We start from the raw sequence: 17,779 nt of genomic DNA on the forward strand, positions 1-17,779 counted from the left end.
TATGTGAGTAGTTGCGGCAAAGTCAATAGGAAGACCCAGATGAGAAAAGCTTGCAGGAATGAATAGATGAGCAAGAGTATCCCCTTGTTTCTTACATAGCAAACAATGAAGTAGAGAGACACATTTATTTTTGTGGCCAAAAGCAGGTAGTTACAGGGTTGGCTTTGTGTTAACATTTTCTTCGTGATTTATATTGTGCTATCATGTGTTATCAGATGATGCTAAAATAGGAAGAATGGTTAAAATTTAGAAGGATGAAGTTATTTGCAGAATGATCTTGATCAGTTCGGTAAATGGATTATGAAATGCAATATGTCTGTGCCGAGTGGTGCAGTGGAGTAGAAATAATAACAAAGCTAAGCAAAGTTTAAAATAGCAGTAGATTAGTTAATGTAGTATCAGGAGGGAGTTGACCTCTTTGATAGATCCATCTCTGAACACTTGATCTAGTGTGTAGTAACAGTGAGCAGCTGTTAGAGTCTTCTTTCGAGGGACATAAAGAGCCCAGGCATTAGATCAAATTTTGAAAAGTCTAGTTTATTTAAAGGAAGGCATTAGCTAACTGGGACTATATGAGTTAGGCTGGGGGGAGAAGGGACTTGGACACAAGGAGAGATAGACCAGATGGGACTTATTTATAGAATGTTAGGAAGTGAAAGAGTTCAAGTGCATAAATCTGCAGCCATTGGACAGACCAAAACTAAATGTTTAGGAGCAAGGGGCTACTTGCTGAGAAGAACTCGCAGTCATACTCTTTCAGAGTGGTGAATGAGGCAAAGAGATTTACAGAAAGGATAAAATCTGTTTATCAGATTCTCTATTCCCTTGTCTCTATTCCTGTTGAATATTTCCTTATGTTCATCTTTTCTATTGGCCCTTCTTTCTTAATCTCTTGCCTGAAAATGTCTCATTTAATACCACAAATTTGCCACTTCTCAGTGTTCCCTTGAAGAATATAGTGTTAGTGCAGTAAGAGGAAGGCTCTGTGTGCTCTGTGCTGTGTAATTACTTACAGAACTTGTTATTAGCCAGCTTTATATTTAGGAATAAATGGCAGATTTTTCTAAGGGTCAGGAGGGAGTTTTTCATGCCTTCAAGGAGCGTGTGTGGTTTTATTGTGAAGCTAAACAATTAACATTTGAATGATGGGGGAATTAAAATTCACCTTCTGGAAAATAAGGGTTGGACTGAGCTTGGATACGGGCCCACCTGAATTTAAAATGTGTATGTATGAAAGAAAGTGAAGACACCTGAAATTAAAGATTCTAGACCCAAGTAAGTTTCTATTCAGCATTTACCAAGAAAACTTCCCTCAACATTTCTTAGGTAATGAAAGCAAAGTCATTGTAGGTTTATGTGTGTGTGTGAAAGAGTTAATAAATCCATGATTAAGGAAATACATGGTGTGTAGACTACTTTTCAGTAACAGAAAATGATAATACACAGTGACATGATGGTAGCAGAAGGCTGAGCATATGCGCAAGTCTATTATTTTCCGTTCTTTGATAATAATAAGCCTTCTGCAACCATCTTTAGTTTGTTTTCATCTTGAAATATCTCTGCTCTCCAACCAGCAGGTGAACACAGTAGAAAGTTTGGCAGTGTTACATTCAAATGTACAGCACTGAATGCAAACTCATAAATCAAGGTGAATTTTATATGAAGGCAGATTTTAATGAAGGAAGTGCTAGCTGATATGAGCGTTGTTGGACATTTCAGCACAGCAATGCAGTAATGCAGATCAGATGTAAATATCATACATAATGGTGACCTATTGATCATTTAGCTGATGCTAACTTACTTAGGCAGTGTTTGGCAGAAGAATGTTTTATTTCTGCTGGCTTCTTTTCCCTTCCTGTTTTGCTTTCTCAAGAATGCTGTGAGGTTTATTATTAGCTATTTTAGCCATGATGTCTTAAAAGATTTCATGCATATACATTTACCAGCAGCACATTGGTTTTGATTTGTTATTCACAGATCGTAGGGGAGAGACCTTTTGGGTCACCTAATAAGCAGTTCATGTTTCATTAATTGGTTAAAGTTCATACAGCACGCTGACAATATTGAAGACTGTGCAGAACAAGAGCATAATGAAATAAAAATTATCTGCACTTCACATTTTGGCATGATGGGTTACAGAACCACCTACAACCTTCTCAGTACTGCCGTGGCGATTAGTTAATAACTGGCTATCAAAGCAGAGAGGAGATCCTCTTTTTTAATGTCTTGCTTCAGCTACTCAGTGACTTACTCATGTGAGTTACTCATTAGCATCATGCTGATGGAAAGCCAGATGATCCTGCAGTAGAAGTGGGAGGATGTAGGGTCAAGGCTGAGCTCTTGTGAATTAGGAGCTCTTGGAACAGCCACACAAGGAGAAAGGGTTTGGACTGAACTTCTTCCTATTGCTAAATCCTCTGCCAATAGAGAGAGCCAATTTTTTATTCTACACGGGATTTGGATAGGCAAAGGCATCTGCACATTGGTCCAAATCCAAAATCCAGTGGCCTTTGGATCCCGCCAGATGGGATCAGTGATAAATGTAAGTTTGCAGGATGGTTGTGATGATGATTCTGCAGATTTTCTTCTCGATTGTGCTGGACAGACCTCCCTCTGTCCTTCTTTCCCTCAACACAGCTTTAGTCATGAGTCACACATCTGTACCGATGCCTCAAATAAGCTAGGGAAGCACTTGAGCGTTGCATCTGCTCTGGGCATCACTGCTGCTCTTGTAGAAGCTTGTAGAAGAATTAAAGTTGTGCTCAAGCAAAACAGTCATTTATGTCAAGGAGCAAATTTAGTGTGAGAGAAGATTAGGGGAGAACTGAGTGAGGTTGCAGGCTATGGTATTGAAAGAGGGAAACTAAATATTGATGTATCACCTGATACCTGAAGTTTCTAGGAGGACACCAGAGCAATACACATTTACTTGAGTAGGATTCTGAGTCCTGCTCTTGCCCAAAATTGTACAGCAAATACAAATGCAGCTACCAGAAAATGGGAGGAATATTCAGTAGGTCACTTGGGACACTGTATAAATTAGAAGCTACAATGAATATTTTTTAATAAAATGAGAACAATGCTGTTGAGAATCAAATAACAGTGCAGAGCAGACATCTCCTGCAAAGGACTCCAGACTCTGTGATCCACATTTCATTACTAATCCCGAATAATTCATAGCAATGAAATATCAACATGGAGGGTTATGAAACAGAAACCAATTCTGTCTTTGGAAGAAGAATCCTTCTGAATAAAACAACAGACTGGGTGCTTGGCATGGCTTCCAACACCGCAAAACAAAATAAAGCTCTGGGTACAGGAAAGTGGATCCCTGTATGGATCTTAAATGTCTCTGTCTTGGTGATGGTCATTTTCACTGTCACTGAAAATCATGCCTTTTTATAGTGGGGAGACAGCCAGTGGTTCAAGTTTAAATGAGCTTTAACTGCTGTCAAGTGTCCTAAAGGAATGTTTGTCTAAGTCATCCTTGGTCTCTGAGGGTGTTTGTTTCTCTCTGCCATGGGAAACTTAGGGCTTCGGTGTCCTATCACTTAATTTGATATGTTGTTACTTCAACTAAAATTGGCTAGCCCATTTATTTGTAGTGATCACAGCACATACACTGATAGCACTGTGATAGAAGCCTTTTTCTTTTCCCAGTGACCCTTTCACTGTGCATCATTCAAGCCCCGGGAAGTGGCTGTAAAGTTCAGACATAAGCCAGCAGTTGATAATACCCAACATCATCAATAAGTTATCAACAGCCTCCTTGAAGTGCTTGCTTTAGCAACATGGCATTTTAGAGAGAGATTTAGCTGATGTAATCAGCTGGAAAAAATAAATACATATATATACACACACAAATATAGTAAATCAGATAGAAACATAAATTTTGTTCCCAGTGAATTTCATGTTTAACAAAGACTATTTCCGCTAAACAAAGTGGCATTTAAGAACATGAAGTGCTTGAATGGTAGAATACATATTTTAGTACTTACCATGAGTATAGCATTATTTGAAAAAGAATAGTAGGGGCAGGGGGTTGTACTGGCAGAGGGGCATTGTGCCCTTTCTTGTATGATCCTGCAGTTGCAAATATCACTTCAGGGGACTCTCAATTTACATAATGCCTGCTAGGAAGGGAAGGCAAGAGAGCTTACTGATGGGGAAAAAAGGATTAAGTGGTGCGTCTCAGTCAAAATCTATTAGTGTCTTTTCTCCTCTTTATATCATAGGGTCAAGTCAAATTGAGCAGTCAAGCATGCCTGGAGGTGTGGCTGTCCGAGGATGATTGTGCCTGTAGAATGACGTGCATCTCTTGGAGGTGTTCTCACCCCATGGCAGCAGTGGCTCAGCGGGTTGCTGTGTGCAAGTCACAGATATCTCCCTCTCGTAGATACATAATTTAAGAGTAGGGGAAACTGCCAATTCAGATCCGAGTGTTTCCTCGCTCCTGCTCCCTCAGGAATGCTAAGCAGCTGCTCACTGGGGTCCCCCAATGGGAATGGGTCCCCGCTCCATTCACTTTTCATACAAATCCTTCATGACTTTGCAGGGCTGTTGCTGCTCACCATGGGGGTGGGAATCCACATTGTTCCTCCTCCCTCACCATTTTGAGAGAGTCCAGATCTTGGGGTGACTTTTTGTTTTCCTCTTTAAGCCAGATTGAGAAGTTTTAAGTGACACTGAGGGCAGATGCTTCATATGCATCCTGTCATGTTGTCCTCTATTGACTGGGCCTTCTGTCCTTTTCCTTGCATGGCCAGATGTATCTCTTCTACACCCAGATCAAGGATATATATGGTCCACGCTCTGCCTTCTTACAAGTTAGGCTACTTATCATGGTAATTCACACTAGCCTTTCTTCAGAGTCGTATTACTGCAGCTGAGATAATCCGTAGATGCAAGCAAGACAGGTTCGTAGGCAGACAAGTTTTGTTTGGTTTGGGTTTTAATTAGATCAATGAGTATAGCTGGAAAAAGCTGGCAGGTTTTTGAACATGTGAGCTGCTATTTCAGACCTGCAGACAGACAGATGTGTTCAAAAGTTTATCTGATTTCTCCAGCTACACTAATTGAGCTAATAATTGCTATTACTTTTTTCTTGCAATTTTTGCCTTTCCTAATTTCTCCGAGGTTGACATATATCTGTCCCCACCCACCCACCTGTGCTGGAAGAAGGAGAATTAAATGAAGAAGAACTGCAGGAATAGGAATAACAAAATCACACTGCACTGACTGCTGTATATTTACATGACTTCCCTCTACTGGTCAGAAGAGGAATATTTCAAATATACCCTAGCCTTATTTGCTAAAAGTTAATGGTTCTCCCTTGGTCCACGTGCTTGAAGCGGTTCTTCCCTCCTTGTCTCCGTGAAGCTCTGGCTGGCACTGTTATGCGCATTAGTCAAATTGGGAAATCCTCAGTGTCTCCAAGATGTGCAGGAGGAATTAATTATGCATTTGCAGAAGAGTTTAAAGGGAGCCACGAAATAGGCAAGGAGCTAAAGTAAAGGGAGAAGATAATATTAGACGAACCATAAATACCAGAGAAGATATAACCTTTGTGGTACACTTGGAGGGGAGCTGCCTTACTATTCATCTGGAATAGCTCCACTAGCAAATAATGGATTTTTAAGTTGAATTAGAAAAAAATGGAACTGCATACATAGAAAATAAAGATAGCTGTGTCAGTATGCAGAACTGGAGCTCAATATCCAGAATGTGATTTGCAGGTCTGAGAGATGGCAGCCAAAATACCTGAGCTGTTTTTTTCCTGAACCATGACCGCCCTGTCCTAAAGAGCAATTGAGAGCTCAGGGCTGCTCAGGATGTGCTGGCTGCTGCCACGGCACAGGCTGCAGCAACGCTACATACCTTGCCACCTTCCTCTGGTGCATCATTTATATATGCACAATAGGTTTGGCATAGGGTAAGCAGGAGTAGCTCTGCCTGCATTCCCCTATAGCTGGGGGAATCCTCATTAAGTCAGCTCTAACATTGTCCTGAGATTTGGCACAAAGCATGTGAATAAAGGAAAGAACTGAAAATCTGCAGATGAAGGAATCTAGATGGACTGTATCCCAGAGTCCATGAGAACCAGCTAATTAACAACTCCAATTACCTTTATAAATATCATGGATCTTGGGCAAACCCCCAGTGCCACGAAATGCAAAGGTAATACAAAAGCGTTTGTAAGAAAGCAGGCCAATTTCCTCCCAGCTAATTGAGTCACTCTTAAGCTACCAAAGTCCAATGCACTAAAGTCACACAAGTAGCTCCAGTAAGTCTGTGTGGGAAATGCCAGTTGGATTTGGGGATAAGAGAAACTATCTGTACTCACGCAGGCCCACAATTTCGGTAGAGTACGCCTGGACCTTCCCCATTCAACAAAGCATATCAATGGGGTGTTAAATTCTGCTTGGTCTTTAAAATTTGGCAGAGTTGGGGCCATACTGGAGACTGAAAGTGGGAAAAACAAAAACCCTCGACCGTGCTGTCACTTACAGTGATGGAAACTCATTGAAACAAATCTGTGTCAGTATTAATATGCAGGCAAATCTGAATTAATATTTGAGAGGCAACATGTCACATACCCTGATGAAATGAAAGGTGGTTGGGCTGAACTGACAGCTGAGCCGGGATCGTAATGCTGAGCAGGAAGAAATCAAACACGATCACTGTTTCACAGACTTTCAGCATTAGAGGATGAAGGGAAAGCACGAGACTGAGCTGCATAAGGGCAGATTCTCAGCCAGTTAAAAATGTAGCTTCGCTGGTCCATACAGCTAAAGAAAAGAAAATGATGTTGGAGTCTTAAATAATCTTGTGATGTGTAAGTAGAAATTGGCTTGGACAGGAACGCTGCTGCAGAGATTGAAACCTGGCTAATGGACTGTGAACATCGGGCAATCATTAATGGGAACATACGGGGCTATGGGGAGGAGCTGTTTGGGGCACTGCAAGCAGTAATGCAAGGTTTGGCTTTATTTAATACCTTCATTAACGAGCTTGGAGAGGGCGCAGTCAGTGTGTTAATTAAACTAGCAGAAGATATTAAATTGGGAGGTGTGTCAAAAAAACAGCTATTGCTATAGAAATAATGGAAAATGACCTGGGGAGGTTATAAACGTAGAGAGGAAATAACAAGGTGAGATGCAGCATGGGGAGAAAACAAAGCAATCTTGAGGAAAATAATCAAAAACCAGCTATTTAGAAGGTGGGAGATACTTGGAAAGCAATAAGACTATAAGAGACTGAACGGAGTTAGCAGATGGCAAATTAGGCCAGTTTTTACTTTTATTTCTATTTTTACTACTTTTTTTTTTTTTTTTTTTTTGCACCACTGCAGTTACACCTTTGCAATTCTCAGTCTAAATGTAGTGCCGTGGGCTGGCACCAGACTGCATGACTTGTGTTGGTAATTCACCAGAATAAGCAGCTCTGAGACCATCTGAAAACTCGGGGCTGCTTATTCCAAACTAACTGCAACGAGGCAGTGAGAGCTGCCTTCCCCAGACAGACCTACAGCCGGTCGGTCACTGTGGCTTTACTAGTTACCATCAGCTGAAGCCCAGTCTAGCCCAGTTGCTCTAGATGGTCATCTGCGCCCAATGTGAACTATGAAACTTGGTTTTAGAAGACAGTGATTATACCTCTGGTAAGTTAGTCTAAGTATTAGAGCAGGCACGAGGGCAGGTGCCGTAGCTCTGATGAGCCTCTGTAGTAACATTATAGTACGTGCGAGGGACCCAGGAAGGTTGGGGGGAAGGACGTACACCAAAGTGTGGTAGTGCAGCAAGGAGACAGTTCACACCTTCCCACGCAGCTGAGATCATGTCTGCTGTATCCTGTGCACCAGCTATATTGGGAAGCAGCTTGGGGCAGCCCTGAATTCCTCTTTTGTGTCTGGACGCCACGTCATGGGTGTTGCCACCACCAAACCCCTGACAAGCCAGGGATAAATAGCAAGCTCTGGGCTAGACACCTGTACTTGCCAGTGGGAAGATTTGCATTGACTCCTCAGATTTCAGTTTCCAGTTCAGAAAAATACTTAAACCTGGATTTAGCTCTAAGCAGGGACTCACTTCAGTATGTCTTACTCTTACATACAGTTTGTTTTGTCATCTTACTCATGTGCTTAAAGTCAGAGATGTGCCAAAGCATCTTTCTGACAATAGTCCTTTATGTCGCCAACTCTGAAGGTTTTTATAAGTTTAAAATGGCAGTAATATAACCTCACTCCCTCCTAAGTATAAGGATGAAATAGCTATTTTCAAACAGCTCTAGAAAACTGTAGCTATACATTTTTTTATAATTGAATGATAGTTCCATTGTCAACCTGAGCACATCTGTAGATGCCACCATCATTTGGGGGTTGTTTAATTTATTTACCAATAACAGTGAACAAAGAATTTCCAGTCTGAAAATATGGTAAGCTTCCACCCAAAAAGAACATGCAATCATAAGTTTAGTGTCCCAGTGGGATTTTTTTTGTATCTCTTTTTGAGAGGAAAAACCTTATTATATAGAAAATGGGTTCCTCATCTGTACATCTGCACTTCACTGTAAATCCTGCAAACAGCCTTATTGAATTCATCAGAAAAAACTCAATACATAAACCCTGGCCACTGCTACCTTTGACTTCAGTGCAGGCAGAGCTCAAGACATTTTATAAAAGCATCAGGTGAGATAGTTTGTTTAGCGTAAGGCACTAAGCAAATTTTTAAGAAAGATTGGAAAGAAGAATCATTGAAGTCTTAAAAAAGCTTGCAATAAATGCATGGGTCTCGTAAGGTCTTTTTGGCAACTTCCCACCTTTCCAGGGTCATTTGTAATGTATAGCTCCAGAGGCTCAGCAGTGTTGTGGCATCCGGTGGATCAGAAGAAAGGGAGCATGTGGGTGGCCCAGATGTCATCTGTTTTCCTAGTGTCAGTTATTGCCAAAAGAGGTTATTTTAGTTGTATGGTTTATTTTGTTGAAAGGTAATGATTATTGCTAATTATTTCCAAATTTACTTGTTAATTATAATTCTGAGATCTCTGCCTTGGTACTTCCAGAGGTGTACAAGCTGTGGGAAATGTTTCATAATATTAACTTATTTCCACAGCCCTAAGTCATTCGGCTAATGTTCCTAGAACACAAAAAGTAACATCCTTTAACAAGAAGGCAGGGCTAGCTCCATAAAGCAGCTGATCTGCATCAAAAAGGCATTTTGCTCAATCTAGTTTCACTGCAAGAAACAAACGACTTAAAAGGAGCACAAAAGATGCTAAATGTTGGATCTTGACTTCCTTACATCATTGCACAATTCCCTTATCCCACTGCTTTTCTGGGAGATGAGGGGGAGTAATAGCCATCCCACTGTTGCTACAGGAAGTCTGTTGGATGGTGTTCCAAGGAAAACTGGAAACGCTACTTTAATTCTTTTAGGGCTAATTGTGCGACTGAGTTCAGTGGGAATTTTGTCCCTGATTTTTGCAGAGGCAGGATGCACAAGGGCTTCATTTGGATATTGCTAAGAGGAATGGGTTGACTGCAAAGTTGCCATCTGCTACCAGGACCCTAATTTGAAACCTTTGCCTGTGTCCACAGTGAACGACCAGGGTTAGCAGTGATTGGAGTTGTTACCCTTGGTTCCTTGGTGCCTGCGCTCACTTTGTGGTGAAGGAAAGGGGAAGTTTGTCTTTGTACTGCACTGGAATGCTTAACATTAAAAACAACCGTGCAAGATGGAAACTCCCAACTCTGCAGTCAGTCCTAGCACAGGCCACCCATCTCTGATGATTCATGCCCATTGGAAAGGCGTGCACTGCGTTGTTCAGCATCTTCAGAGGTTAAAGGGGTGATAACTTAACCATAAATGCTAGACAGGGGGGTTAGAAGCTGCCCGGGAAGGTCACACAACTTTTTCTTTCCTCTTTTTACCTTTTTAAAGAGGAAAGTGTCATGGGTGGGAGGTGGAACAACTGAAATAACTCCCATCGACAGAGAAATAGCAGAGAAACTGTGAGGTTGGGGGAAATTGTCCTTGTTCACTGACTTCACAGGGACTGTGGTGCTGCGTAGCTGGTGAAGATTAAGCTACAAAAGTCTTGGGAAATTTTTTGACTGTTTCCCCACACCACCCCCAAAACAGAAAAGAAGAATTCCTCAAAGGGAATGCTGAGCTCCAGAAAGCTCAGTGCCTTCTGCGTGAGAAGATTCAGGAAACTTGCCATTGCATGGCATCCTGTGGGAACTACTTTATGGCCCTTATTTTGGTGTTAGTTCTATGTATATCAAATGCTTTTAGAAGCATCCTTTTCACTTCAGCTTCTCAAAAACTATGTGTAATTCCTTTTAATTGAGGAGTGGGGAGATTTTAATCCCCTTTTAAAATCAAGTTTTCACATTTTTGTGATTGTTTATTGAAAATTGAAACATTTGATCTGTTTATGTGTGTAAGAAATGTTTATACAGCTTGTACATGCAGCTGTAGGATGGGAGTAGTACTGAAAGTCCCATACTGTTACGCGTGAAGATGTTTTGATACATCTGGGAGACTGTAAGCAAGTAGGTCAGTGGATTATAACTTAATGATTTGGAGCAGAGGCAGGATTTGGGGAAGTAGCGGCAAGGCATTACTGGAGAAAAAGTAACAAATGGAAAATCTGAATGATGACTTAGGCTAAAAATATCAATGGAGCAAGCTGAACAAAATTAAATGTATGCATACGGCACAATGCAGTCATGTTTAACACATCCAACGCTTGGCTCTACCTTGGGAGGAACAGCCGGCGAGTGTATGTCGGGATTTTGCCTCCAATATGACTACCAGGGGGCAGAGCAGCACACAAGGGGGGGGGGGGGGGGGGTATCTGTCAACTTTCCCCTCAGACTCTTCCGGTTCTAACTAATTGCTAATACAATAGCAAGAGTGGTAACAAATTGTTTACATGTTTCTATAAATATTGAAATGTTCAGGATTCTGTTGTGCTTGGCACAGATGTGCAATTCACTGGCAACGAGACTGGACCTTGTGATTAGTTGACAGATCACATACAATGGAGAAAGCTGCTGCTGTTATACACGCTCTTAAAACCATATCCGTCGTAGTCCATCTGAGAACATCCCTGCTTGACAAAGCAGAGTTCCTGGGTCAGAGAACTTTTTTATATATTAGTCATATGGCAATGCAACATGATAAAGGGTCGTTTAAAGAAAGCAGCTGAAGTTGTGCCTGCCAAGAGTGATCCACTTGGTTGGGTTAGTGCGTGTGGTGGCTTCCCTTCTACTAACAAGTTCTTGTATTGAGGTTAGTGGTGAACAGACCAGAAGAAACAAATGACATCAAATATGCCAGGATGGCATGGCTCATACTAGAAGGGAGGAAGCAGGTAAAAGTATTTTATTGATGCATGTTGAATTTCTAGTCATTAGTTGAATGGAGCACTTTTTCTAAGCACATCCCACAGGTTTTCATATTAGATTAGGGTCTGGCCTCAATTTTGCACAGGGAATATTATGCTTGCACAACTACAAAATCTTCTTTCTTCTCAAGGCAGGATAGGACCAAAATGAGGCCCTGAAATAAGTTTCCCTTGGTGTTTGAAATACCTTGTGTGTATGGCACAGAGATGTTGCACCGAGGGATGTTTCAGCAGTAGAAGTGGATCAGGCGTTTGGTCTTTTCTGATCCTGCTTATTCAGCAACCAGTCTTAAGAGGTTGTAGCTGCAGGCAGGGGGAGGCATTAGTGTGTGATATGGGAGGAAGCAGACAACAAGAAGGGGAAAATATAGGTTGAGTATCAGGAAAATTGTTGTCAGTAAGGTCTGGTGAGTGCTCGGATGACCAGCACATCTCCCTGAAGGGTGCAGGATGGTCGTACAGAAAGGCTCAGGTAGCAAAGGCAAGTTTTTCTTCCTTCCCTGAAACTTCTAGTGAGGACCACCTGAACTCTAGTGCTCACTGCGCTGCTCTAGGCAGCTCAGTTAGTGCAGCCACTGGTAAGCGCCTGCAAAAGCACCAAAGGATTGTCGCTTCTAAGAGGCTTTGTTGGGCATTGTCTTCAGCAGCCACTTCTTGGGCACTGTAATACTGGGGACTTGGCTCAGAGGTGGCTGAGGTGAAGAGGCCCTTGTAGGAGTTGGGCTGTGAGCCAGGGTCTGGTCTGTGTTACTTTTTGTGATCAAGGGTAGTTGTGTGGTGGTGATGACTCTTGGCATTTCCCCTTGGGACTGATAAATATTGGTGGGAACACCTATGGGTGCTGCAGGCTGTTTTCATGCCCACAATAGCTCCAGTGAGTTCAAGTTGTCAGGAAGCTCTGACCTCGACAGCATAACCCATATAGCGCTGGGGGAATATCTTCCAAAGGGAAAGTCATTGACTGTCTCTTGTGCTGTCACAGCAAAGAACTGCAGAACGAGAGCGAGGGTTAAAACTCTGAGTAAAACAGCACAGGAGCCCACCCAGAGCGATGTAACAGCACACCTCTTCTCCTGCACTGCTGCAAGAGTACGTACGTGTATATCTCTAAAATTCAGTGCTGCTTAATTTCCCTTCTCCAAAATAGCAACCAATTTCTAGTGCCAAGGAACCTAATAATCTATTTATTAAAATGAGACAGACAATAAGTTTGTGTGGGGAAATGTTAAGGCAGTGCACATTGATCATGCTGATTTAGGACTGTACTGCCATTGCAGCATTTCCAGAGACAAATTCTTTGCAGCTAATTGCATTATAAATTCCGCTAGCCATTTTCATAAGGTATTTCCCTAAGATATAAGCCCTCCATCGAAAATCAAACCAAAAAGAGCAAAGGAGCAGTTGTGGGGTTTTTTCCTAATTAAATATTATATGAAAGTAAGACGAGAGAGAGAGAAAAAAATGCAAATCATGTTAATTAAATGCTAAGTCTACTGTAAGGGGCTAGTTTTAAACATCATGGGACATGTTGAAACTCATACAGATTTTCCAACTAAAAGCCAAAAAAGTAGAGTCCTGAGGTTCCTGTCCTCAGATCGAGATGGTCCTGAGCCATCCAAAGTCAGGATTTTGATGTCACCAAATTTCAGTTGTGGTAGTCTGGCACGTTGTGAGTCTTAACCATCCCAAAACATGACCTGGATGATGGACCACCTTCAGGAGAGCTCAGGGAGTGCGGCACTGGGAAGCAGTCTCTTCCTCCTGCTGTGGCAGCCCGTGGCCGTGGGGTTACCCTGCCTGCAGTGGGTGTCCTGGGCTAGAGACACCTATAGGAAATAGCAGTCATTGGGCACAGCCGGTATGAAGACCTGTGTTGTTCACCAGAGAGCAGTTCTCCCAAATACTCAGTGGCACTACCCAGCAAAGTGCATTTTTATAGGGGATCTCAATCGTTTTTATCAAGCTGGGTCAAAAGACACTGAAGCAGAGAGCACTTAATTGGATTTCCCAAGGAAGCATAGAAAGCAGCAGAGGACTCAGCCTGGCTTCCTTGTTTCCCAGCCTCCAGCACAAAGCAGCAGTCTGTTGCCCACACTATTTTAATATGTCTTTGGATGACTGGGAGCAAAGCATGATATTTCGTTTCTTCCTTCCATATTGAAGGGAACAAATTCTCACTCCTTGGAAATATTTGTCACTTTGAGCGTGCCTGTACAAATTCTCTCCTTGGTTCCTACAGGTGACATGCTGTGAGCTTGATTTAGAGAGTCCAGGCAGGGAGAGATTGCAGTCAGACCTGGAGGAGGCAGGGTCTCCTCCAATTTTCATGTATATATTTCAGGTAGTGCCTGTTTCAAAAAAAAGTCATTCGGTACTTCAGCAACTGGGAAATTTCTTTGCCAGGGTACTTTTGCCGTAGGAAAGCCTTTCCTCCTAATGTCTTGCATGAAGCTTGTATGAGTTGCAGCTTCCAGCTGTGAGCCTGCTATTGGATTAGAAGAAAGCATTTTCTTTTCTTCCTCCTCCTCTCCCCCTCCCCATGCAGCAAAATGTACTGCCTGTGGTCTTGTCTTTGAGCCTAGGGGTAGCTCTGATCATTTCAGCGGTCACAGTTGGGACGTGGCTAAGCCCTGACTGTGCCATGGGCACATGTACAAGGGGAGACTCTGCTCACCTAATGGTAGCCTCCTAAAAGTCAGGCACCCACTGTCAACAGGTCACCCTGGGTCTCAAGGGGGACAGGGGCTCCCCCAGAAGGCAATTTTCATCTGCACCTGCCTTCACGCAGGAAGGAGACTTCTTACCACCTTGCTGATGGAGCCCCGATGCCTGAAGTTTAGGTGGCTGAAGTTAGATGGGTCAAGTAAAGCTACTGGAGCTGCGTTTTTCATGGACTTGAGCACTGGTTAATGAATTTTAGTCTTGCTCTGAGCTGGGTCACGTGTGAGCTGTTTGTCTCAAGGGGCAACTGAGGTGAAGTGGTTCCCTCAGGAATATCACATTGTGGCAGAACAACCATTAGGTAGCCGGACTAGTTGCCTCACTGGACCTCACCATCTCGCTGCTCCAGATAGGAGAGATGCTCATGCCCTCTTTAAAGGTGCTGACCATGAGGATGCGGCAGCAAACATGTCTAGTTTTTGCTAGTCTAAAGAAATTTAAGCCAGGGGTTAGTTGAAAAACCTGTCATAAATGTTCGTCAGCCAAATTCACAGAAATCAGATAACTATAAAGATAAACAGGAAAGTTTCATAAAATTATTGCATTCCCCCAAAATGGGATTTTATCCTTGAGCATAGGTAACAGCTGGCATAGCAATGGGCTCTCAGCTGGGGGGAAGGGGAACATCTGCTTGCTGGTGGGAAGAGTAATAGCAATTCTTGCAAAAATCAAAGTGGTGATGGGGGGAAAGAGGGGAGGGAGAAAAACTCTATTTCTAAATTTTTATGGTAAAAGGGGCATTTGTGGTTCTAATTTTTTTTGTTGTTGTTGCCAACAGTTGTTACGTGGTTGTTAAATTATTTTTTAAGTCATTTTAGTTTTTCCAAAAGTGACCATGATTTGTTACTTATACTGTAGCTTACAGAAGTGACACACTTAATATCGGGGGGTCCAAACCTGGATATCTACCAATGGAGATGGAGATCAGGTAAATGCACACCTGCTCTTCCAAAGAGAAAAAGCTGCCATTTGGCAAGTGGTTTGAGAGGGAGCTGCAGGCTGTAACATGAGCATTTTGGAAGAGATTAGATTGAGCGCTGCCATTAATCACCAAGTTCCGCGTAGGCCCAGCATGGTTTTGTGTGACAATGATGTTCAGATAACACGCCAGCTACCAGGAGACTCCTGGAGAAGGCTCTGGGTTGTGGCCCTAGCAGTAGCTGAGCACAGGTCCACCAAAGGAGACCTGGCAGGAGCTGTGGTCCCCCGCAGACTAGCCCCATAGCGAGTATGATGTACCGTCTTACTCTCCCAGCCGGAGGGAAGGCGGTGGTGGCTGAAACATAGACCGTGATGGAGAAGGCAGGTGAGAGGGAGGTGTCTGCAGGTAGATAAGAGTAATCACGTGGCACCAGTGCCATGCCTGTCATTTCCTCTTCTCTTTTACAGACACTTAACAAGAACAATTTGATACCAGATGACAGGACCAACTTCTACCCGTTGCAGCAAACCAATGTGTACACGACAACCTATTATCCCAGTACACTGAATAAATATGACTACAGGCCCGAGGCCTCCCCTGGAAGGACCTTTACCAACAGCTGATGATAGACAGATCCTACAGGACTGGATCACTTCCTATATGAATTTTTTTTTTATTGATTTTATGGACCAAATACTGGCCCAGCCTTTAGATGTAAATATTGTACAGTAGGGTCTTTTTTTTTCCTTTGGTTAATTGTATTTCTTGTAAACAGCACATCTCCTTACAAGGACAAAAATGCATATGGACTGTTCTGCAGAGCTTTTGTGGACATTTGGCTGGAGATGGCTCTTACTACTGCAACTCTTTATGGCTGGAAGATCAGCGTTGCTGTCCAAGGCCGATGTTGTCAAGGAGGTGGCTGTGTGCTAGGCTCAGTGGCCACCACGCTGCAGCACATGACACACGGGTGCACTCTGAGCAAGGCAAGAGGTGGCCTCCTGGGGCGAGGGTGTCTGTCTGGTGAGGAGCATCCTTCCTGCGACAGGGTAGCAATGGTGCACTGGATGACACGCAGCTCATGAGACAGGCCAAGCGGGACTCCATCGTGCCAACAACTTGAAGAATGTTTTCTTTTTCTTTTCCTTTTTTTATTTTTAATTTTTTTTATGTTTCTGCAAAAAAAAAAAAAAAAAAAAAAAGACTTTCTAGGGCTGTGTTCCCTGTATCTTCTACAGAATCTTTTCTTATTACAGGAAATACTCTCTGCAGCCTTCTTTGGTAATATGCAGTTCAGCTGATGAGAAACAACAAACAAAGTGCATTACCCAAAGAAGCTTTCTAGAATGTTTCCAGTCTTAATTAAAAGAAAATTATACGGGCAGTGAGATACTGAGAAAAGTAAATGTTGGAATAACATCGGAGACATGAACTTGGAGTGCCTAACAAACAAAGATGTTTATATCACTGGAAAAAAAAAAGATGTGATGATTGCCGCACAAGAGCCATGGGCTTTTTTGCTTTCTTTCTTGTTCTTATTTTTTCTGAGACAGTGTTAACTCTTTTTGTTCTCGCTTTGATCCTGATTGCATCTGCCAGGGAAGGCAACTTTAGAGGCCATGCTCTTCTTGTGGGAAATCACCGTGCTTTGGGCTAATTTTTCCTCTTGTTTTATTGTTGGTTTTTAGTTCATTTACTTTCAAAGAGTGAATAATTCTGACTTTGCAGGGGGAGGGTATTTTTGTAAGGGATGTTTCCATGGTCTGACATGACGCAGAAAGTCTGCTGCACATTCTTATAGTGTCTTCCAGTCAGTACTCTATGAAATAATAACACAGCTGAGTAATGTGCATCGTTTGCCAATATTTCTTTAATTTTTCTGAACAAAAAAAACCCAACAAACAAATGCTGCTGCAGCTATTGAAGTAAATTGGGGCGGTAGCATTATTAAATAGTATATCCAGCCTTGAAATGTAATTCTGTGTATGTGTGTGACTGTGTCTATAAGAACTGTATTAGTTTGATGCAGAAGCCATGTTGTCTACAACCAGATGTTCGTCTGACATAATTGTTTGGCAAAAAGGAAACTTATTGCTGGTGCTTAATGTACAATTACATCCAATGTGTTAGCAACGTGAACAAGTTCACCGCTGTTATCATTCAGTGTTTCTAAATATTTATAATGAACTCCTGATGCTAAGGATTTTAGAATGTCACAATACTGAGCATGAGATAAAAGTACACCCCAAAACGCGCATGAGCTCCACGTTGTCCCGAGCTTGGCTTTGTCGTCTGCATCTTACTCGAGCAATTGCCATGCCCGTGCTTGGCCACTGCCTCGGCCGCGTTCCCAGCAGTCCTGTTTTTGTCTTCGCTTTATTTCAGATTTCGCTGTAAGCCGACACCGGTCATTTCTCAGCGCTGTTCCTTTGCTTGTTTAGAAGCCCAGCTTGGGCTGTGTGCTCAGCTCTTTCATCTAGGCAGCTGGTAGGACATGAAGAAAGACTGTGTTGCTCGTGATAAGTATATTGCTTTTCCTGCGAGGAAAAGCCAACATGGCTCTGTAAGCCTGTGTTATGGTGGTTTGACCAGAAGGCAAGAATAAAGTAGCCTCCCATTTTTAAATTACTTTGGTCCACTTCAGTTTGCAGTGATTGAAGGCTGTAGGGATATTTGTAATAAAGTGGGGTCATTAGCACTGCCATGAGGATGCCTTAGGCTCAG

The 17,779-nt window shown here is 42.5% G+C and overlaps 1 protein-coding gene across 2 annotated transcripts in view; it reads left to right on the plus strand.

Annotated features, from left to right (window-relative positions):
* The window catches only part of SEMA5B (semaphorin 5B), a 133,869-nt gene extending 117,635 nt beyond the window's left edge, over positions 1-16,234 (plus strand). For both annotated transcript variants that reach the window (XM_074144783.1, XM_074144784.1), the window contains exon 21: positions 15,523-16,234. In XM_074144783.1, coding sequence (XP_074000884.1) covers positions 15,523-15,678 — 156 coding nt within the window. In that variant the 3' untranslated portion in view covers positions 15,679-16,234. The remainder of the gene's footprint in view (positions 1-15,522) is intronic.
* The last annotated feature ends 1,545 nt before the right edge of the window (positions 16,235-17,779 follow it).

Source organism: Numenius arquata, chromosome 3 (assembly GCF_964106895.1).
Source record: "Numenius arquata chromosome 3, bNumArq3.hap1.1, whole genome shotgun sequence".
Classification (NCBI taxonomy): domain Eukaryota; kingdom Metazoa; phylum Chordata; class Aves; order Charadriiformes; family Scolopacidae; genus Numenius; species Numenius arquata.